The 24,628-nt window shown below is 36.7% G+C and overlaps 1 protein-coding gene across 6 annotated transcripts in view; it reads right to left on the reverse strand.

Annotated features, from left to right (window-relative positions):
- Positions 1 to 24,628, reverse strand: part of UTRN (utrophin) — a 344,979-nt gene that overhangs the window by 169,414 nt on the left and 150,937 nt on the right. Inside the window, exon 1 of one of the 6 annotated variants that reach the window (XM_052698823.1) lies at positions 20,371 to 20,572. The exons of the other annotated variants lie outside the window; for them this stretch is intronic. Within the exon in view, the coding sequence (XP_052554783.1) occupies positions 20,371 to 20,514 (144 nt within the window). The 5' untranslated portion in view covers positions 20,515 to 20,572. Of the gene's footprint in view, positions 1 to 20,370; positions 20,573 to 24,628 lie in introns of those variants that run through there. 6 annotated transcript variants of the gene reach the window in all.

The raw sequence follows: 24,628 nt of genomic DNA on the forward strand, positions 1-24,628 counted from the left end.
AGGAGCAGCATTAAGCAGTTCTGGGGATCAGAACTTGCTGATGCTACTGAACTGCACTGCTTGATAGGCAGCCAGAGCAGCTATGACAGTTGATATTTTCCCCAGTCATACAGCCATGCTTTTAATTCTGGTATGGTTGATGCCTTATGACAAACATAAATAAGTACCACTGATTACAGGCATGACAAGATACTATTGTGGATAACTCATTAGAAAAATCATTCAGTAACAAGGAATAAGACATTTTTTTCCTAGCCTAGCCAGATAAAGCTTACAGTGACAAATTTCACATTCTGCTTTTATAAACTAAATACACATACAGAAGCCTGAGAGAGCTCCTCCATTGTTCATCAAATAGAACCAATTCCTTCTGAACATTCTGCTTCATTATGCAGTGCCACAACCACAACCTTGGGTCTACAGCAATACATTAAAAATGCTGGACTATTACCAAATAGAGGACAAGCAGAGGAAAAAAAAGAATTATTTAAAAAAAAAAAATCTTTTCAGTGCATAACACAATTAATCTGAGAGTAACGTATGGGACAAAATCATTGCTCATTTAATGTCTATGACAAGCACTGGAACACTTAAGTACTTGCTTCAGTAACCACCTGCCTGCTATGCTCTTAGAATTGTTTAAAGAGGTTCTTAATCAAGTTGGCTTCCTGAGCTTTAACATGGTCATCACTAGCAAGTCTCCTGTGCTTAACTCACTTGTATCCACACCCTAGACTTCCCCTGTCAGTGAGACAATTTCACAGCTGATATTTCCTCATAGATTTTCCTGCATTCCAATGCAGAAAAAGCAAGCTGACCATAAAATGAAAAGTACCATCAATCAAGACACGTTGGTATTCGTATCATATTTCCTCCTCATTACTTTGCAGAGGCTTTTGTTTTCAAATATGAACGCAACAAAAAAACTGGAGTACTCAGTATATACAGTTCAGTAAGTCTTCAGAATTGCAATGGTTTTGGGTTTTGTTTTTCTTTTAATCACTCTATAGCTTAAACAATATATATATAGAAGAGCTTCACAATACAGTTGGACATTGGATCCCTTTTCTTTTATCCTTTACTGTTGTATCTTAATAAACTAAGCTTTGTATACAAAGAGTCATGTTATAAATATACTTTAAAAAAAAAAAACAACACATTTTGAATTTTGAACAGTGGTTTAGAGAAACTTTAGGAAAAAATAATTATCAAAAGTATTTCAGTGAAATTTCAGTGAAAATTGAAACATTACCAACAGTTTTGTTTTTTGCTGTTTGTTTTACTGACAAACAATTCAATCCACAGCAGTATCACTCTATTCATATTTTAAACCATTGTGTTTCATGATATAGTAGGAATGAAAATCCTAACATTTGTTTAGACATTGCTGACACTTGGTGACTGCTAGCCCACTCTTTCCTAGAAGAAAGGTTTCTCCATTACGGCTCAAACGTATACAAGTGGTGGAAGAAACAAAGTTAGTTAAGATTAACGTTTTTAAGTTAACCATGTGGGAAAAAAGCTTTTAATTTATGGAACAACTTGACCATAACTTCTGAAAGACTTGGATAATTCATTACTCTTTATTGAGGCTATACAAATATAAATCCCTATCCCAGGGGAGAGAGAATGATCATAAACAAATGCAAACAGCATTAACTGCACACTAAATAGTGACCTCAGAGCAAATAAGCACCATGTCAAACAGAAGTCACCAACACCTATTCCAGTGGTAAACATCCCATGCATGTACCAGAGAACTGATTTTTAAGATATACACAACTAAGATGTGTTATGTTTTTTTCCCCCTAAGGAGGAGTTCAGAAGGAATTATTGACCACAGATACTATTATTTGAAACTGACATTGTAAATTAACTCTTGGTATATTATTTAGGGAACTTAAATTGATAAAAGGGATAAATAGTTCTTAAGCTTCTAATATTGGATTGGTACTGTTGCACGATGAACTTTTGAATCATGAAATCGCAGACCAAATTTTTAAATTAACAGATGTGGAAGGAAGAAGAGAAAACAAAAAACACTGCTTAAAACTTGGCAAGACACCAAGCACCCAACCACCACTGAAAGAAAGGAAAAAAAAGAAAAAACAACCAAGCAGAACAATAAGGGAAACCAACCAGATGAGAGGAACAAATGCCAACAGAAGAACTCCAACAGGTTTTTGCTGTTGGCTTTGCTACATGGTTTGAGCCTAGGACTCAGAGTGGTCAGCTGCCCATGCCCAGCCACCTGTGCTCCCCTCACAAAGCTTCCACAGGCTGAGCAGTGTGCAAAGCAGGGCAGTAGGTGAGGCTGAAGGCAGGCTGCAATGCACACAGAAAGAGGCACACAGCTATGGAGAGCTAGAAGGGGGAAGAAAGACCAAGAGTAGGTAGCCATCAGCTGCAACCAAACCTCAGCAGTACGTACTGCTGAATGCTTCCATGGCATTATGTCCCTTTATACAACTGATACCTGTAGAAAAATGAAGAGCAAAGACTCCTCTCCCTTGAAACTTATAAAGAATTGTCTCCCAGCCTGTAAAGCAAATAAGACAAGAAGAAAAAGAAAAAAAAGAGCAAGCACCCAACAGGAACATAAAAGAACAGCACAACCTTTGTATAGTAGTCAGTGTGTTTGTATAAACACATGACTTAAAAAATGACTTAGATCTCAAGGAACCTTTTGGCATCTATTTCTGATAAATACATTTTCCTGTTGTTTCCCCTTGATTTTACTGCAGGACTAAACATAAACTGATTCCATTACATCTGATAAGTTAAAAATCAACACAATTCTCTACCTTGGGAGATGCGTGTATTCCATGGACATCTTTGAGTCTGTTTCCATTTTGTAATATTATCAAAGCAGTCTTGATTATTTTTTTTTTTCTTTTTCCTTTATTATGTTCCCATAGTGAACTACATTTGCCTTGATTTTTTCTTTTTCTAATCAACTTATATACTAGTTCATGCCAATTTGTGTTTTGGATTCCAGAAAAATCTACTCTGTGAAAATACCAGAGGTTTTTGTCTTTTTTTTTTTTTTTTTTTAACATTTCTTTAAACAGACATACAAATAAATACAGTCCTTCAAACGTCTACCATCTGCTTAAACAATTTGCTATTTACTACGAAGTCTTTCACAGTCTTTAAATGAAAAAAAAGCCGTAAAGCAATTTCAAAATCCTTTCTAATTCCCTCCACTTCAATTTCTTATGTTTACAATGATCAGAACAGAGTTTTTGTTGCAGTACTTTTTTTTTCTTTAAGTCTGTTTTTCATATACCATTCATCAGCAACATACATTCCCTGATATGCTCTATTTTCTATAGGCCAAAAACACTTGAAAAATTCTATCTTCCTCAGCGTGGGTGGAACAGAGGAACAATTCCCAACTAGATTTCACCACCAGCTAGACACAGAATTAATTTCACAACAAGCTTTCCAAGAATACCCTTAATTCTTAGCCTTGCTAGGCATTATTCATTTCCATATTTACCTTCAAGCAGGAAGACACTGCCACGTCCTTGTCCTAAAATATACAGGCAGACATTGTTCCAAAGAGACCTATGCTTTCTAGCATCATAAAATCAGTTCCTTTTAAAGTGGATATTTCTAAACTCAATAAACATGTCTCATGTACACTCTTATTCTATTACTTATGCTAAGTAAAGAAAAGTCTGAGTATGATGGAATATAATAGCACCCATGATAGCAACTAACTCAAGTTGAGAGTTAAAGCAAAAAATACACAGAAGAAAATAAATGCACATGGCACACAGCAATTTAAACCAAGCAAAACATTCCTAATAATTGTCATTTAAATTTTAAGTTACCTCAAGAAAGGACTGCACTGCTCCCAAATTTTATTCCTGTGCTCATTTGCTTTCCACCTTTCTTCATTTCACAAAGAAACAGAGAAATGGACTGGAAGTGCACTAAAAACCATCACCATTTATTTCTAATCCCTAATGCTACCTGGATGTTTTCTGACTTCTAAATATAAAAATTTTAACAGGCTTCTCATGTAAGCTCTAAAGTCATACATGAATCACTGCCAATCCACAATATTCAGTATGCTGAATTAGAAGAAACTTGCTGTACATAAGAAACTTCCACAGCTCAAATGGGACAGAAAAGTATATACAAACAATTTCAGTGATTCTATGGAGGTATACATTAGATTTTGAAAAACTAAAGACAGATATACGTACATTTTCCTAGAAAACAATTTGTCAAAATATTTTTTTTTAAACGGCATAACATTTATTTATTTTCCTGAGAAAAACTAAGGGAGGTTGTTAATGGCACAAAGGTTGGTTCATAAACAGTATACTTAAAAACAATAACATTAAATTGCTACACCCAGGCTCTGAAGCTGTAGTACTCAATAAGAACAATTATGCTGAGAAATAAGCAGTGTTAAATAACCAAAACCAGAGATAAAGCAGTAAAAACTTAAGCTACAACCTATAAGAAAGGGTCAAAGAGTAATAAGGTAAGTTTGACTTCTTCACTTTAGGCACACCTGATAAAATTTCACCCCCAAAAAGTACTTCAATAACAGTCACTACATATCAGCACTATTAGCAGCTGAGTACCAACAGAAGATTGCAGGAAAATGCAAACACAGTTCTACTCTTTAACTTAAGGAATAAGGAGGAACCGAGGAATTCACTGTCATTAAGTTTTACTACAATTTCTACAAAAAAAAAAAGTAAGCACATCTTAAGCACCTTAAACATAACAAGAAAATCAGCAACAGCCAACAAGATTTGTAAAGAATCAATCATGTCAGACTAACAATTTCTTTCACTGACAGGATAACAAGCCTTGGGAATATGGGAGTGGTAGTAAATGTCATTCATTCTGACTTCACCAAGTGTCAAAAGTCTTACAAAATAGTCCTAGATTCAAGCATATCTAACTGAAAATATTATACTTAGTAATGAGCAGTTCACCATCAAGGTTCACATAAATAAAGACTGCACAAGAACTGGTTTTGAGACCAGTATGTATGAATATTTTCATCGGTCAACTTACTCATTTTTACAAAGAATGCAAAGCTACAAACTATTTGGAGGAAAGAAAAGAATTAGTAACAAATCTTGGCAATTTAAGGAACTATTCTAGGAAAACAGAAAGAAGGCACACCTCTGACAACAATAACCAGCACAGTAACAGACTAACAATAATCAACACAGCAAATGTAACTGAGAAATTATGAACAAGAGGGTGACATTGTAAAGAAATATCTGGGTGTTGCACCACTGTGTCTCACAGTGAACGTGAGCCAACAATATTAATTGCAACAGGGGCAAGAGCAATTAGAAGAATTCTTTCATCCTCCTAAGCTCTAGCAAGGTCTGATCAAGCAAACTGCTTCAAGTTTCAGGCACTGAGATTCAAAAACTATTTAAACCAACAACAAAGAATCCAGAAAACAGCTGCAGAAATGATGCTTTGTCTGAAAAGAAGTTGCCATGGTTTTCCAATACGTACAGGTCCACTTTCTGTTGGGCTGTGAATACTTGTATTTATGGTCAGGGAGCAACATGCAGTGGGTTGATATATTTCTCTCAGATATAATGGAGATTTCACTTAATGTCATCTCATCAGCATTTAATACCAGTAATAAAAAGCTGTAATAATGAAGACATGAAAAACCAGAGTTACTTGGGCTTAAATCCAGCTGTAAGAATTCTGCCCTTGGGTAACAAATATCCCTAAGAAGTGACACAGCTATAGATGATCTCAACACTGGGCCAAGAAATTAGGTGGTAACTTAAGTTTCTTCTGCTCTTTTATCAGTACCCCTCCCTACCATCCAAATAATTAAGACTCATCATCATCTCAAATGTCCTCTTGATCTTTCTGTAATAAACTCATGGATAATAAAAACTGAGATTCCCCAAATATAGCAAGAATAGCTTCCAGAGCCAGTCTTGTTTCAAATCTAAACCTGTGCCACTCATAGCATCCACAATCCTTATGTGCATACATAGCTTGTTCTTCTTTCCATGTGCAAGTCAGAAAACGAAGGGGTGTACCTTGCATTTGATACATCAAAAATTCCAAAGAAAATTCTGGAGGCAGAATCGCAGCATGCAATTTCTTATACCCATTTCTAAACTCCAGTAGCAGACTTAGCACGTATTTGCCTATCATCAGGAACAGATGTTCTTAGGGAGGTTTAATGCTGAACTGCATTTGCAACTTTGAAGGCCCTTTTGGGTACAGTCATATCACATACAGCACTGTGCCTCTCGTTTTCAACCAAATCCATTTTATCAGAGTGAAATAGGTAGCAGATCCCATTTACATACCTACAATAGTAACATGACACAGAACAGGATAAGGAATCAGCTCTGCTTTCTGTGCACAGCTTCACTGTAATCACACAGGCATGATGTATTCTAATACTTTATATACAGTTCAGTCCCCAAAGAAGTAATTTATCAGAGGTGCCACAGGAAAACCTCTTTGTGGCATTGACTTTGAGTCGCTGCAAAACAATTCAGTGAAAGCAGAGGACAGTAACAATAGTCAAGATAAAGGCTACCACTACTTTGAAACTAAGATAATTTCTTAACCAGAAAAATCTAGCTGGCTTCCCCAAAAGACAAGGCAACAAAATGTTCCATTCTAGTTTATGTTCATGACTGAGTCTTCATCTATATTGCATCGGCTGGGAAGCATTAGTAATGAAACAGCAGAAAGGAGGGAAGAGGGCTTCAACTTGCCTTGAGAATCATACGCATGCTCTTGTGCTGCCCTCCTGCAGAATAATCTCAGGAAAGGCAATCTCTGCAGACATTCTCTGCAGACAGCATTGCAGTATGTTCACTGCTGATTGCCAGGTGACTATTTTCTAGATTTTTTTGTGGCTGTTTACGTTACAACTCAATATGTTATACTGAAAATATTAAGTGCTGATAGCAATAAAACCTATTTGTTCAGTAGACCCAGCAGGTTTTCTTAAAATACTAGCTTATCATCTATCTAGGACAGATTTTAAGTCTTCTGTTTCCATGCTTTAGGAGAAAAACCAAAGAAAGGATTTGGCAAAGGAACCACATTTTAGGCATTTGTGTTGCAATACAGGTTACACGTGTGAGGAAGTCAATTTTTGTTCCTTCAAGAGCAGCAAGAAGAAGCGTGGAGCTAGAAGACACAATAAAGGATGTTTCAGCAGCCTAAGGAAGAATTTCCAAAATGTATTCTGTCACAGCCTAGTCTCTTAACTGAGGGAAACTAACAGAGGAAATAACCACAAATCGCAATGACTAGTGCACTACATTTACAAAACCTCAACCCAGTGTTCAAAGCCTACTACTGGATCGAATCCAATTGAAATTAAGAAAGTGCACTTCCCTCACTAAGTTTACAAGATTCATCCTTTATATGAAAGAGCATTTGTTACTCTGGCTTGATGACAGTACAAAGAGTGGCTGCTCTGGGAATGAGAAAGAAAGGCTACATCAGTAGCCTCCAGTAATTGAGAAAGTGAAGGAAAGAATGGAGAACAGTACAACTGACATCAAAGACACCTGCTTAAGATACCAAATCTCCATTAAATCAGGTGAAATTAATTGTGTTCAGTTTTTTTTCCCCTCTCCTTTCTGCTCTTACCTTCAGCTCACCAGGGAAAACAAGAAACTGAGGTAAAACAACATTTTTACAGAAAAAGTGAAACTATACTTCTGCCTGACTAATGCCACTATATTATATTTTTGGCTTTGTCTCTACAGTAAAACTTTCAAGTTCTGCAACCATGATCACCATATTACACGATGAAAATTGGCCTACAACTGACCATAAGCAGCTTAGAAGTACACAATTTTACTTCATTTCTTCCCATGCAGCATCCTTTCTCTTCTCTCAGTTGTAAACATGCTGCGTTGTTAACTGAATCCATTGAACTCCTCTCCAGTTAACACATCCAAGGGATGAGACCAGCCAGCAGGGTTGGCTGAGTTCAGGTGAGTACACCAGAGGACAGTGGGTGCTGGGATAGCTGCCCCTAAGCTGTATAGCAACAGGTGTTAGACGACTGGCTTGTCCTTGAATTATGCATTTAACATTTTTACTTGAAATACTGGCTTGCCCTTGGATACATTTAACATTTTCCCTTAAAGGTAAGCAGTACCAAAAAAAAAATTAAATTTGCTTTTCTCAGGGAAAAGCTAGTGGATAAGCTGGGAAAATTTCCTGCAGATTTGACTGCTGCTAGGTACAGACAGACATTTACTTTGGAAATACAGCGTGTCCCCAAGGAACACCTACCAGCACCTTATCTTGCTGTTGCAATATAGACAGCCTTTCATCATTTCATGAGCTGTGTGCAGGAGATCCATGTGTAGGTAACAGCTGTCCTGCCACATAGAGAGCACATCCTGGTAGCAATAATTTTTATTATTTTTTTTAGTATACCAAGTATCGTGCTAGAGGAGGCCCTTAAAAGCATGTTCACAACAGTCACAGAACTTGATTTGCCACTCTTCTTCCTTTCTACACTGAGAAATAAAAAAAAAAGTGCAAAATCAATGAAGGCAGGACCATGAGGTCTAAAACTAAGGACTGGGTGACCTGGAGCTGGCATGCTTGCGAAGCAGCCAATTTCAAAGGTGACAGGGACAGGAAAAGGTCAGAAAAGGGAAGGACCAGTCATCATTTTCTCTTGGAGCATGTGTAAAAATTGATTTCAAACCTTCGTGAAGGAAAGTAACCAGGAAAGTAATTACAGCAGCCATTCAGAATTCCTACAGCCGTGATCAAACTATATTTCATTACATTGTAAATTAAAAACAGCCAGACTATCAAATAGAAAAACACTAAACTCACTTTTTGTTTTGCTTTCTTCCATTGAAAGGAATTGAATTGTACTTTTACCAAAAGCAAACCATGCACACAGAGGTAGTGGTGGTCTGCGTATCTGCACAGATTTACTGCAGATGCTGTATCTTTTAGCTTTTTCTCTTTGTGCAAACCCACACAAGCCTTGCTGCTTAAAGCAGACAAATCAGAAACATTTAACTAAGCAAGTCTGAAAAAGGTCTGTATGAGAAACAAGCATTCATTTTATGCAGATGGAACTTCTACAGACACGAAGGAGGTAAGGGGGTGAGGAAAGGGATAGGTTAAAAAAAGTGAACATGAACATCAACATTTGATGAGAAAGCACAGTTCATTTGCTCTCTGAACTGAGCAATTACAGATTCAGCCTGATCCTTAACTTCTCACACAGTGGTACTAAATGTATTTTTGCAGTAGGAAGACATTCTGAAGCTTTGTCCAGGGGAAAAGAAAAGACTTTTTTTCCTCTTAGAGCACCTAATAAAATGTTGCATCACAAGAACAAAATGGACAGTGCCATAGCAATTCAGCTGCTGAGTGTTTTTTGTAGTTCAGTGCAGAGTCACGCTATTTTATCTTTTTTCCTTCCCAATAGGTTTCATTCACACTTGTTGCTCTGTCTGCAGAAGTTCTAGGCTCCCTTACAGACTGAAGCCTCAGTACTCCAAATACACTAATGAGTGACTGCCAGCTCCTGATTTAACAGCATTTTTATTCTAACTTCAAAAAACTATCCCAAGAAATCAAAACAAAATGAGACAGAAACAAGGAAATTCATCCCATTCATATATCCCTAAGCCAGCTGCTTTTCTTTCTTAAGTGTCTTAATTTCATTTTATTTTTCTCTTCCTCACTACACAAATATCATTACTAAAGAGTTATCTCATGCAAAGATGCTGGGATGGTATCAAACAGCCATGAATTATAAACATACTTTATAATCAAATTTTAAAAAGCTAAACAAGACAAGTGATCATGCTTAGCTTTACGCGCTGGGCTCTGTGAGACGATCTAAATCACAGTTCCTCTTTCACAGGCCCTATGCAATGGGACTGAACGAAGCCTGGAAAAGGTTGTTTAAAGCATTCTTGTGCTTTCTCTAATTTCTGTTTAAAAACCTGTTGTGTTCTGCTCCAGATCTGCCATTCAGAGAATATCATACAAACCACCAATTAAGTGTAATTTCCCTTGATTTCATACAGGAGAAAAAGATACGTGTATATAAGATACTCCTTTGTGCTTCAATCAAAAAGTTTTAATATAATCATATATATGACATATACGTCATAATACAAGTCACTTATACATGTCATTTCTGTGTACAAAACCTATTTTTCTATTAGCTATTTCGAGCTGTGGCTTTTTTGTTACTTAATTGGTTTTCTGCAAGTATGTTTGTTTTTTTGGGGGGTTGGTTTTTTTGTGTGATTCCTCTCCTATCTCAATCTTAAAATTCCATCACATTTAAGCACTTCTAATTTTCAAACCGGTTCTTACTTGCCATCCCATCTGTACATCACCTACACTTAGACTTACATACTTTCTATAGCTCTTACCTGGTGATAACAGAAGATACTTTACTCAGTAAGCATGCTTGACAGCCCAGTTATATTAAAAATGCAAAACACAGTAATTAGAGTTTCACTCCTTTTCATTTGCAGCTGTTACTTTTTTGTTCACTCTAATTCCTTTGTGTAGAACAATATTCATTAAGTCTTAGCGCAACTAATTTGAACCTCCAGGGAACACACACCTCAATAGTGTACTAGACCTAAGAAGTCTGCCTCTCTATAAAAATCTTCACTGCCTCCTCAGATTTTGATTAGGAACCTTGAATATTCAAGGATTAGCATACTTAACCCAATATACAAGAGTCTTCTTAAACTGAAGCATAATTCTGTTTTATTCTTAAAATCAACTCTCCTTTAAGGTACCAAACAAACATCAGCCAAAGCTACCTTCCACTAGCTTTCATAAATTCCATTGTTTACTTGCTCCATGGGACTTTCTTTCGCATTTCTTCTACTGTGAACAGATGATCCATTAACCAAAAAACAGAGGTTCATTACATAAAAATATATTGAAAAAAATAATTCCTCCTTAGCCTCAGAATAAGAAAATTGCTACTGATCATTACTACCATGGGCATGTGTACCAATGCCTAACTAACTGACAACTAATGCTCCCAAATGAGTATCATCTTTGATGCCACAGCGACAGGTCAGTAGCCATAGACAAGCTCAATTAGCAAACATTATGCAAGCAGGCTACGGTTCTATTCTCCTGTTACTGCTACTTACCAGAAATATCAAAATGAAAACAAGCTATTAGCAACATTGTCCCTCTGACACTTTTTCCTTATCGAATCTATCATAATCCACAACTGAAAATAATTTTTAGGGACTACCTTTAATATGAGGCTGCTTCAGAAAAGGGAAAGCACTACTGAAGTATAGAAAGACAGTCAGAAACATTTGCAGACCAAGAGGGGATCTGATAAATGTTTATAAGTATCTAAAGGGAGATGGGAGGTAGATGGATGAGGCCAGGCTCTTAGTGATGTGCAGAGATAGGACATGGACAGTAATGGCCTAAAACTTGTACACAGGAAGTCCTGTATTAACACGTGGAAGAACTTCTTTATGGTAAGAGTGACAGAGCACTGGAACAGGACTGTTCAGATTGTTCTCCTTCTGTGGAGATGTTCAAACCCACCTGGACAACTACATGCGCAACCTGTTGTACGGAATCCGCTTTAGTAGGGGGTTGGACTTGCTGAACTCTTGAGCTCACTTCCAACCCCTGTGATTCTGTGAAAATATGTATCAGCATATCTGGATTTTGCTGGCAGAGTGCTGATTCTTTTCAGTGAAAGAGGTTGTTACTATTCCTCCACAAAGGAGGAAAGGAAAAGAAATGCACTCACTTTCCTCTGAGACAAAGATGCTGTGCTTTGCACATCTCTTGGTGCTTGAGAGGTATCACTATCAATGCTACTGGTTTCCAGTTACCAAATCTTTTTCACTGTTCGGTAACTTTCTGATAATCCTGCTTTATAATAAACAGCCCAAAATTTTATTGAAACATGCTATATCGCCTAAGGCCTTATTATTTATTTTCCCTTAAAAAAGATTGCTGCAAAGATGCAAGACTATTTGAAGGATGCACAAATGAAGCTGTGCTGCACAGTGCAACACAGAACTCCATTACCCAGCAAAGAAGGGTTTTGAGCAGAACAAGCATTAAAAAAAAAAAAAAAAAAAAAAAAAAAAGATTGTAATAAAAACTATTTAAGCATCTTGTCACAGTGGCATGAAGAGTGGCTCACAGAAGGTTATGTTCCTCTCAAGCCTCTCAATTACTTTCCATATTTTCACTTAGAAGTATCTCTATGTTAAGGAGACAACGTTGCCCTCCATTATAAGGGATGGCAGGCTTCCCATAATCCAGCTATCTGGCTAACTCATTTGCACACAAATAACAGCTGAACTGTTTAAAACTGTAGTCATCTTACTGAAGGCTAGAAGAAAAAATTTCAAAGTTAATCTATCATTGCACTAGGCTATATAAAGTGAAAATACCTGAGGAAGTGTTAGCTCCCGATGCAAACACCTAGCAATAAAAGCTTAATTCCATTGAGAGGCTTCTCTTTCTTCATTCTGGCCACATTTTCCTACAAAAGAAACGTTTGTGCTTGCTAATTAAAAAGGGGGGATATTCTGCGTCATCTGTAACTTCTACTAAGACTCCACCCTAAGAATCTCAGATGAATTCAAACAATAAGAAGTTGGGATCATTCTTTTAGATTCTGAAGACTTTCAGTAATAGAATGAGGAGAAAATTTTTGCTTCATCTAGTTTGTAGTATCCAAACTTGTAGCAAATTAATGCTTCTCTCTGTAGCAAACAATAAGAGATAATATTAACCAAGTGATTTGCAGTATTTAAAACAGAACATTCAAAATCAAACTTGAAGGGTGGCTGATTATCTCAGGGTTAATAATGAATTAGTCCTTAAAAGAAAAAGAACGTGAAAGAATAAAGCATAGCTCAAAATGAGTCCAAAGAAGGCAGGTGGCAGAGAGCAGTGACCTCAGATGACTGTTCCAGGACCACACCACACAACTCAGCACAATTAGTACTAATTGGTCAGCAGTCTTACCAGAAATGCCAGGAATTGAAAACTAAAGTCTCCGCCTACCCCCAGATGATCTCTTCAGGTCAGAAATTTTAAACACCAGTGCACAGCCAGCACAACATGGCTCATCAGCAACTGAGGAACATCTACAGCACCAGCAGCATTTCACTTGTTTCCCTCATTTGCAGCACCTACCACACTCAGCACACAACAGAAGACACCAGGAAATACAGATCCGCTACCACTAGGAAGAATCACTTTCAGTAGCACAACACAGGCTATCAATTATGAGTAATGCCACTGACACTTTCCACCCACATTCAATTACACAGCTACATAGGACTGCGTAAGTTACTTCATAGCAGAATGCTCTGCAGCAAAGTAAATCAAGAATGCTCAGCATGAGAAAATTGCAGGGCAGCCCCACAACCCCACGAGACAATAAGCAGTGACAATGAAATAGCAAATTTCCAGGGCAACTTAGGAACATGGTCTTGTGGCATCTTGTCTGGATTAAATATCCAGACAAAGGGAGAGAAAAGGAAACACATGTCTTTCAGCATCACTGAAGATCAGCAGCTACAGGCCAAATCCAAACAGTACTATTTTCCTAGCTATGTAGTGAGTATAGTTTTCTTTAAAATATGCTGAATTGATGTGCATGAGGTAGAAGACCAGAAATATGGTCAGTTTCTGTCAGTTCAGACAGAAAATGGTGAAGCATAGTGCTGGAACTGAAGTATTTACTGTTTCAGGATTTCAGGAATTTGGACAGAGTAACTGAGCCCTAAGGGAAAGAGGAAAAAGGTTGTTTCATGAAAAATGGCAGCAATCAAAGAGTGCTGTGGTAAAATACTATGGTAAGATGGTCTCATATATCAAATATTGATCCAGTTCCTTGTAAACACATGAACTTCATGGAAGTCAATTTTCCCATTAATCCTACATCCATGCCTTAATGAAACTACCCTATATTCTACATTCATTTCCATTTTCATTGCAATAGCAAAATACTTTCAGATCAAAATTCAGACTTGTCTTTAAGTGTAAGATTCTAAAAGGCTATCCTGAAATATCCTTTTCTTTCTTCCAAAATACTATGAAAAATGCTATCACAAAAAAGTTATATCCAAGAACCCATCATCTCTCTCTCCCGTTAAGATGCAGTCTGCTTGCAAACAGAAATGCTTGGTGCAGCAGTCAAAAAAAATTGAATATATGAAGCTTTATGCCCTTTCTCATTTTGTTTTCCCTTGTTTATTTCTAGAGAAGCTTTATATTCATATAGAGTTTGGCAAAGCACAGTCTCATGTTAAAAAATTTGCTGGAAAGCAAGCATTCATTATAAAGTTTCACTTGGCATTGATCACAATTAGGCAAATGGCAAAATAAAACAGTTATGTTTCAGTCAGACTCATCACACAAGATATATTCAACCTTTCTGCGAAAGGGACTAGTGGCACATTCTCCTCTTTAGAGGAATTGACAATGACATCTGATAAAGCAAAAGTAAGTACTGGAAAAGGAGGGGAGCAGGTCAGATTTCAGCAAGTTTTACGTTAAATTACAATGCCTTAACATCATAAAGACAAAGTCCAGATATGCACCAACCATATAACACAGTTCCCATTGTAGTTACATCACTGCAAAAGGATTCTTTCTCAAATAGACACAAGCTATGACTGTAGACCAGAGTCACAGCAGACCCAAATTTGGATCAGAATTCAGTAGAGCAGTAAGAACATTTCTTGTGAGACAAGAACGCGAAGTTCCTTTGAAAGGAAGTAGGCAGCAGTCACAGCTGAGAACTGCTGCACTACAGCTCCAACTATTTTAGTTTTCACACATAAGGTAATCGGGCACTAGCACAGAGTCTCACAGAGAACTGCAAGCTGGAAGACCTGTGGAGGTCACACACCTCATGCCAATGGCAGAAGCCAATTACAAAGCTCACTCTGGCCGCTCAAAATCTCATCCACTGCCGTTCTGTAAATCTCTGGAGATGGAAATGCCACAGCCTCTTTGGGCAGCCTGCTTCAGAGCAATTTCTTCTGTCCTCAAGAGATGGAAGGGTTCTTAGCACTTCAAGTCTTTCTAGTTTAACAGAATGTGAGAATATTCACATCCTGTGAAATTCCAAAGGGAATTAATCCATCACATGTTAACAGCCGACACCAACAAAGGAATAACTTCCACTAGATTATATTTCTGTAAGTTTTCATATTTTCTACTTGAACTTAGTGATAGATGCACTGAGGTTTACAGGTCTTCCAGTACAGCATCAAGATATTTCTGTTATTTCTGCTATAAAATTGTTAATAGCTTGTAAAAAAGTTAGTACACAATTATATCAAATACTTCTGCCAGTGCACAGCAGCCTACTATGTACAACTTCAATCTATTTTTCAGCCCAAAGAACTTATTGCAAAGCAGTATTTTTCTCTGAACTGCACTGAATGGTAATACACAATATTAATGCTTTTCTGCATCTTCCAAACTAAGTCCTACCTTTCCATCTGTACAAAAACAGATTTTTTCCCCTTTTACCTCCGTGCTGAAGTTTAAAATAACATGTCCTTGCTGTATTTCCTTGAGAATTTTACAAAGAAATTACTTTTCCTAGACATTCAATTCCAGTCTTCATCTACGTCAGTTTTAAAAGCTATTAAGTTTCTACATTCAGTCTTCCACTGATTCTGTAGTGGCTGTAATTATTCTGTAATAAATGCCAGTAACAAACCAATCTGCAACTCCCAGAACTTCAGATGTCCCTAATTTCAAGTATTATACCACCAATTTTCAGGTTTCCAACTTCTAATCCATAACAAAAAAGAAATTATGTCCATCTCATTAATTTTAAATGATCATTCACTGACATAAGTTCTTGGCACATCCATGCTTCTTCAAATGATAAGGTGTTCTAGTCCTTTCAGTCAGTCTGTTGGCAAAGACAGCAGGCTATCTCGTTGCACTTTAAGCTATTTGAGACTTTATTAGCCTCATGTTCTGCCTGCCATACATCCAGTCTTGTCTCAGCCCACTCCTGCACATACGTTATCTTACGAAATCTTAAAGAGATGTCAGTACATCTACATCATTGTTTACAATACAAACAAGGTGTGGGACGTATGGAGGTGAAGGAGTTACCACATACATTTCTTAACTGTCTTCCAAAAAAGGAAAACCTAAGCTCCTCAGATGCTGACGATTATATTTATTAAATTGTGTTTCAAAATAGTAAACTCTTTTTACCACTGCATTTTTAACCTCATCATATTTCAGTAGGCAACAGTCTTTACTTCCAAGTTTCTCCTTAATTCAGGCCTCCTTCCTTCTAGAAGGTCATATGGTAGATTAAAAGAACACGGAACATTACAGGCTTAACCTTGTCTTCTTAAAACAAAAACCACCTACAGAGTTCAGCAATGCTTTTGGTAACAGTCACTACTATAATTTCTAATCAACATACAGCTTCACTCAGTGTTCTATCTCAGGACATACAACCAAGATTAATTTTGTTCTCAATTCTCTTCCTTATCCATGCTTGATTACCAGAATTTCATACACGAATGTGATCAAAGGTCTGATTTATTTTCTAAACCAAACTAAAGACATGCAAATACTAGAAAATTTAGTTAACTTCAATAGAAACAAGATCACCTTCCCCATATCTCAACATATCCCTTCAAGATGCGTGTTGAGGGTTTGTTATTGTATTTTTGTTTTCTTTCATTGATTTGGTGGGTTGTTTTTTGTTTTATTTTCCTTTTAAGGTCTCCCTACCCCTTGTGACCTTCACATTTGTTAAAATTTCATATGAACCAAGAATTTACTACTACTCACAAAATTCAACGTTAAGTATCTTTTGGAAAGCAATCGCTACTGTCACAGCAAGACGAGTTTGGCTGACCTTAACATTCACTGCTTTCAACTGTCTTTGGCTTTATAAATTTAACACCAGCCATAAAAAAAGAAACAGTAGAAAGTGTGATAGCTACATTTTAAACTACACATTCATTTAAAAAAAAAATTCCTCCAAAATATATTTTCCTGAAACATTATTTCTTTTTACACTTGAGGAATTCAGCACTTCACCTAACTCCTTCACGACGGAAGACTCACATAGAAGCCAATTTTGAGATTTCAAGCACCTTACAAGGAAGGTATTTTCAGCTGGGTGTTTTTTGGTAGTTACTGTGTTGGAAAAATTTATTTGCTCATTCTCAGGAAGTTGCCACAGCAGGAATAAGAAAGTGCATCTCTACTAGTTATATTTCTCAGTCTCTCCTCCAGCAGAAGAATGCTCCAATGTCAGCAGTGCATTGCAAAAATCCACTTCAAGCTCCCTCAACAAGATACGTATTTCAAGTTAATCATTTACCTGTCTGACAGAGAAATACTATTCTTCCACTTCAGTCAGGGAAAATTGAGAAAGCTTCTCAATCTTCACTTTCATACATAATATTCCGGTCTCCCAGAAAAGATATATTGATTTTACCTTACCATGAATTTTTCTGCTCCCAGCAAAAATTTAAATTCATTCTTGTCCAAGCTACTTGGATATACCTAACAGAAGATATTCTTTAGGGGACAATCACACATTTGCAAGAATACAGAGTGGCTAACAATCCCTACAAAACATTTTTCTGGTTGCTTCTTTTGAGCACCAAACCTTTGTAAGACAAAGCTACTAACATTAAAGCAAACAATGTTACACACTGTCCTGACAACACACTGCCAAGCATACAAATAAGCCACTGGAAGAATGAGTGTAAAAGAATCAAAGGGCAATACCAGTGAAAAAGAAGTTACATCTGCCCAATTTACCTTGACGTAAAGGAGTTAGTGAAAGAAAAAAAGCACCAAAACAAACAAACAAAAAAATCCTAAAAGATCTCCTGCTTTTCAGTAATGCTATAAAGGTATCTCACCAAAACATTTGTTTCTGTTCCTGCCTTTAACAAATTTGCAAAATGAAGACTATGACTGCCAACAGTTACTAGGACACGTATCTGCTAATAAATGGAACAATTACAAATTTCCTCAGTAGTTTAAAGCTTTGTTTATTCTTTCTTAACTACTGTGCTTAAAAATAGACAAACACTAACTTAAAGGATATGCCTTAAATATTTCATTGGCATTTTTTAAATGTTTATCTCATTGTAGTGTGCACTGTTAATCTTCAGAGGACACTTTGCATCAGATATTTAGATGCTAGCTTATGAAGCAATAATTCACATCCTATGTAGTAAATAACTTCTCTTAGGCAGAACTGTTTTGTGTACCCACTAAGTTTACAGGGTATGGACAAACCTGTGAAATACCAAAAATAGAAATGTACAGATTGCTATCAGAGATCCTTACCAGCCCTCTGTCAGAGCTGTTTTTAATTTGTCATTTCCATGCCATTTTCTCATCTAAGCGTTAATGTTTCCATCACCAGATTCCCATATATCACTGCCTTACATTGACACCTGCTGGAAGTGACTGGGATTGTAAAACAGTCTTCTCTCATTCACCGTCTGATTTAACTCCACAGGCAGACCAACAAAAATTCTGCCTTCAGGAAGACATGCACAAGAGAAAGCAGCAGCATATTAAAAACAAATTTGAATTTTAAGTTACACAAAAACTCCCCATCACTGCACAGATTCTCAATCAGAAAAAATACATGAGAAACAGCTTTGAGAAGATTTTTACTGCCCCTTGGGTAGGTTTAAACTCATCAAATTTGGTCTCTAACAATTTTATCACTCCAATTAGCAAATAATGATTACTGCAAGAATCATTAAATTGTTCTTGTTTGATGCTATAAACAAGTTTATATACAAAAATGTGCCTAAACAAGTTGTAAGCACTTCTGCAGTCTTTATTAAAAGCCAACCAAAATCCATGCCTTCACATTAGGAAAAGATTTGTCCTATTCACAAAAGCAACCAGAGTTCTTCAGTGATAGAATTGGCAAAGACACATAAACGAAGCATGCTTGTTAAAATAGCTTGTATGTACCATCATTCTTCATAATGAAGATGAAACTCTAAAGCCCTGTATACAGAAGCACATTGAAAGACCCACGTGAAAGTGATTTGCTTTTCCCCCTATCCTACAGACTTGAACATTATGCAAAAAATATCACATTACATTCTTTTCTTTCTTTCAAGTTTGATCCTAAAGGTGAGATCTTTTTTATTGTATGAGATTTTTGTATTTCTCTTAATGCACGTTGCTCATAAAACGTGTATTAGATTGAAGCAAGCGTGAGGAGTTGTAGCACCTTTGCTTGGAATGAGGCTTCTGAGCATGGTCACACACTTTGGTCCTATGCTTGCACACAAACTTAAGAGTGCTTTAAAGCTGCCTGAGGTTTTTTGTGAAAGCATCACAAGCAGTGAGAATAAAAATCAAGTTGAAAGGCAGCCAGAAAGACTTCATGTATGGTTAATGTCAGTACACAGCTGAAGATCTCTCCAATTTTATTTTTAGCCAAAGTTATGGAGAAGGACCTTTGCATTTAAGTCCAATAGTACACCACAGTTTGACCACTCCACACAGGAACTGACACAGCGGTGTTACTAGCTTATCCACTTTGTGTATCTTACAAACAATTTAATCTGATGAATGATAAACCTGCTCAAAAAGCTTTGTTTACTAGGTAGCTTACACTGCTACCACAATATTGAAAGTCCCAACTACTGCATCTGTGCAAAAACAATTAAACAGTAAAATACTTTTGGTAGAAACTGAAACAATCAGCCACCAAAACAGTTAACAGCAAAAATGCCAATATGAGTGGCAGTCTGTGTCAACATGCTTTTTATGCAACTTTTTTCTTTTTCTTTTTTTTCTAATTTCTGAAAGAACTCTGTAAATGCTGGCAAGTGATGTGAAAATTGCTGCATATTAGACTGCTGAACTTATTCCTGACTAAAAGTTTAATTAAACTCAAAACCAAAACCACTGGGTTTTATTATGTAACGCAGTTCTACATAATGGGTACCTAGGAGTTAAAGTACTGCATTTATCAAGAATTCACCAACTTCTTTGGAAAAGCAGATGTGGCAGCATGTATTTTACAGAATGTAACTGAATGGTAATGTTTTCCTTCCAGACTCTTAAATGGTAAATAATATAGCACTTTTTTTTTTTTTGAGTATATTCTTAATTGAAAAGCACTTATTTTTAATCATTCTTTGAACAAAACATGCACATGAGCAAGCTTTAAAATATGCTATATAGCTTAGATACTTTTCACATCTGTCCTGTTCTTTTTTCTTTTTATCTCAAAAAAAAAAAAAAAAGAAAAAAGAAAAAAAAAGAAAAAAAGATAAAAGTTAGCATTAGATATTCTTCGGATTCAGATCTTGCATTTCTTACCTTACACAGCTTCTGATAACGTGGAGAAGAAACTGCCATCCTTTGTAAACGATGCAACAATACCACAACTTTCTGCAGAGATGTTCTCACCACAGCCATCATTTTAAGTTTGCCACACTTCTGAAGACACCTCAGAATTTGCATTATAAATGAAGAGCAACTATCATTTCCTCCCGGTCACTGGACAATGATTTGCCAGCTTTCTGAGCATGCTCTCTTCCAGGATTGCTTCTGAGAGCTACAGGCTTTACAGGCTTCAAAGGCAAAGCAGGCTGATATAGCATAAGTTTCTCTCTCAAAATAAAGACAAGTAGAAAATGCAAAAAAAAAAAAAAAAAAAAAATCTTCAGAGATTTGTCTCACCAGTATTGTTCAGCTCTGCCTGTGCAGAGAGTGAATGAAGTTGTTGAGCTGACGAGTATCTGCCACCGTTCAAGAGTACACTAAATAGCCAGGAAAGATTATTAATTTAAGCACGAAAGCTGCAGAAACAAGAAAAAAATTCCTTTGGGAAGACAGCTCCAGTGTGTCACTACGGATGCTCTCGTTTAGTAGCTGCTTTCAGTCGGCAGACTGAGCTTTTGCTCCCTCACTCTGGCAAAGGATGCTCTCGCTCTCAGACTGAACGCAGCTCTGGCAGAGCTGTAGTGAGTGAATAACAGACTGTATTATAAATCTTCAGAGAGAAGCAGAGAGATACCTGCTCTAATTTTATCAGCTACATGCTAAAGACTAATAAATCACATGGGTGCTTCTCAAAACCAGATTATCAAATACAAAAGGAAAAACTACAGGGGGTAAACCTTTCTGCTACAAAAACTCAAAGCTAATTTAGTCAAAGTGATCTCAAAGGATTCTCACTTGCAACAGAAAGTAGGAAACGGCTCCTAAAAACCACTTAAGCCTTTCCCTTAATGACTTATTAGGATGAGAAACAAAGGTTTTGGTGAAGTGAAAGTATACAGTTGTGCCACCACTCATTTCCTAGCCATCACTGAATCTAAAGAGCTAACACCATTTTGATATTTTTCCAATGACAAAGCAGAATTATTTAAGCCATCTAAGGATGACAGTAGGACATTCAAAACCATGGAAGAGTTTAGCTACCAGCAAGGCACTCCCAATGCAATACAGCCAATGCACCCCTAAGTACCGCATTACCAGAGACAGCTATTTCTTGTTCCTTCTGAAGGGGATATGTTCACTCTAGTTCAACCTGTATTATAGGAACTGCTGTAACAAACATTCAGGGAGGCCATCATCAACACTACACATGGTAGAACAAGGAGTAAACAGCAGATGACTGTCTCAACACAGATTAGATAACTCAGTATCAGGGAAAACTGTCTTCTCAAGTCCATTTAAAAAGTATAGTTCCATCAGGAATGAAGTATTCATCACAAATTGAATAAGTATACTGACATAGCCTCTACCAAACAAGATCCAAATAGGCAAATAAAGGAAATATCGTCTGATACACACTCTAAAATAAAACCAAAAATTCAGTTAATGAAAATGTCTCTTCCAGAGTAAGTTATACCAACAGGTATCAAGAAAAACAGTAAGTTATTATGTGTGTTCTCCACATGGGGTTTTTATCATCTTTCCTTCTCTCGAGGGTGTTAACAGATCTATAACATCAGTCTTTCCTGACAGACAGGAAGACCAGGGAACTATGGAATGAAAAATACTAAAAAATATAAAAATTTAAAATAAACATATTTGACAACATAGATACTTTATAGAACATGTAAACCACTTCTTTCATGAGAAGAACTAAACACATTATACAAAAAAGCACACTAATTCTTATCTTCAGCTTCAGTTGAATAATGTAACCTAAACGTAATCTAAATGTAATTCAGATCTAAACGTAATTCACCTTCTAAGATAAATGCTTTTATTTAATTTTACAGTAAGATCAGGGCATATCGCATTTCAAAGTGTACCATATTTTTATCTGGATTTGGAATTTGAAGACCCTATAACAAGCGATCATATTACTTAACATATATATTGCCATATGAACATATGCACACATTTCAAGCACATCACTGAGGACGGTACAGAGGCACCAGCTAAAGTTAGAATTAACTAACAAGTTTCTGTGATTCTAGATACTTCACAGTTTACATGTTGGTGATTTATATGCTGGCATGCCTCTTAGGCACTTCACGGTTACGAGGATGAGTGCCAGGCACAGGTTCTTCGTACAGGACAGATTGAAAAACTGTTCCCATCCCATATTTAGAAATCTTACTACCTGTATCCTCCACCTCAAATTTGGCTTTTTTTTTCCCCATCATTTCCACCACTCAGTTAAACTATTCCCCTGTACTGTCTTGCTCCTGGCTCACACCTACTCTTCCTCTACCACCACAAGTACAGCTCCAGCCTAACACTGTTAACTGATAACACTGCAAATAAATTTTTTTTGGAAGTAACATATGCAGCAGGACAGGTTTACAAACATCAAAACATCAAAACATTGTGCAGGAACTCAAGTCTCTTCTACATAAAACAATGTCCACAGCTTACACTTGCCCTCTTCTTACAGTTTTGCCTTTTTTTTTTCTTTCTTTTTTTTTTTTAACCTTGTCAGCTAATATACAAGCCTGATTCTAACACTGAGACCAAACACAGTCCATTTACAATAAAACAAGACAAAGTTATTCTGAATACTTATACATCTGTAGGCACAGGTCTCAATATCCCTGTTGTCACAGAGTTAATTCTGTTTCTTAGTTCACTTTCTGCATCTTTAGATTTAAACCTTTTTCAGGTGGCTACTAAACATACTGGATACAGTGATTGACACAGACTGGTTCCAGTAGCTACTTGAAAAGAAAGCCTTTTGCTACATTTTGATCATGGCAAATAAATAAACAAGACTAACACTATAACTGCAAAATTCAACTCTTAAAAAAAATTAATTAATTAAAAAAATCACTACCTTCTGCCTTGCTCAAAGTTGAGGTTATTTTTATGGTACTATTCCTAACCTCAGACATTGCAGTGGAAGTCAGAAAAAGGTTTCAATAGTGCCCATATCACTGAGTCCTGTGCAGAGTGATCTGAGCTGCAGCCTAACAAGTTAGTCCTGAAATGCAATGGAAGACAGTTCCATCTCCATTGCCCAACACAGATTATCTTATTTTGAAAATATATATAATATGCACAGTAATAAAAAATAATCATATTTAGTCTGTTTTCAGCATATATTTCACCTATATTTATCAATACTTTGGAAGCTGAAAATATTACAATAAAGCAATAGGTAACTCAAACAATTACACTGCATCTACACAGTGTATAGGAGCAAGACAGACAATTTCAGCTCAAGGAATACCACAAGGGGAGGCCAGGTCCAGCATCTACATCTCCCTTCTCAGAGGCTATGGTTACAAGCCTGGACAATGGATGTGATAGAGTGTTCCCCACATAGCTGGAAGTTTTGCCCAGCAATTCTCCCTTCACATAGCACTACTCTATCAGTTTTAATCAAAACAAAGAACAATGAAGAAGCAAACAATCTTCCCTTACCAAGATGCTTCACAACAGCATATAGCCAGCAGTGCTATATAACAGTGCAAAATAACAGCTTTTTCTTGTTATCAGAGAAACACATTTCTACAGATGAGTTACCTGACTGACCATAATCACAGAAACGTCACTGACTGACATGTCATCTTCCGTAGGCACAAAACACCACAATATATCATTCTTTTCTTTCTAATCACAGTGAGTAATTTGTTATCAGATAATTCAAATTGCCTCGTTTCATTTAAACTCAACACAGATATGTTCAGATTAGAGCCCTACTAATAGCAGAATCTTGTTGTCCAAACATCATTAATTAAGACCACAGAAAATACGGCTCCAAACTCAGAGCACAGGATTTGAGAGCTTCTCAGCTTTGTGCATATCAAAATAACTACACTAAATAAGGTAAATTACTTAAAGGAAAAAATATATATTAAAAGATTCAGGAGAATTACGACACATGAAAGCATTCAAATCTGTTAAACAGGACAACAAAAGAAATGCATGCAGCACAGAAAGACAAAATACAGCGATGCTCAGCTTTTTCCTGCCACAGGCCCAAATGCATAAATTTTAAGAAACAGTCCTGTTCACCCATCAATACATTGTATCCTTAATGAAGACTGATTCCAGGTTCTGTCCCTCCTTCCTACTCTTCCTGAATACAGCCAACATACAAAGAGGTTTGAGAGCACTCAGTGACATAGATGTCCAC

Source organism: Tympanuchus pallidicinctus, unplaced genomic scaffold, assembly GCF_026119805.1.
Source record: "Tympanuchus pallidicinctus isolate F22 unplaced genomic scaffold, pur_lepc_1.0 scaffold1, whole genome shotgun sequence".
Lineage (NCBI taxonomy): Eukaryota > Metazoa > Chordata > Aves > Galliformes > Phasianidae > Tympanuchus > Tympanuchus pallidicinctus.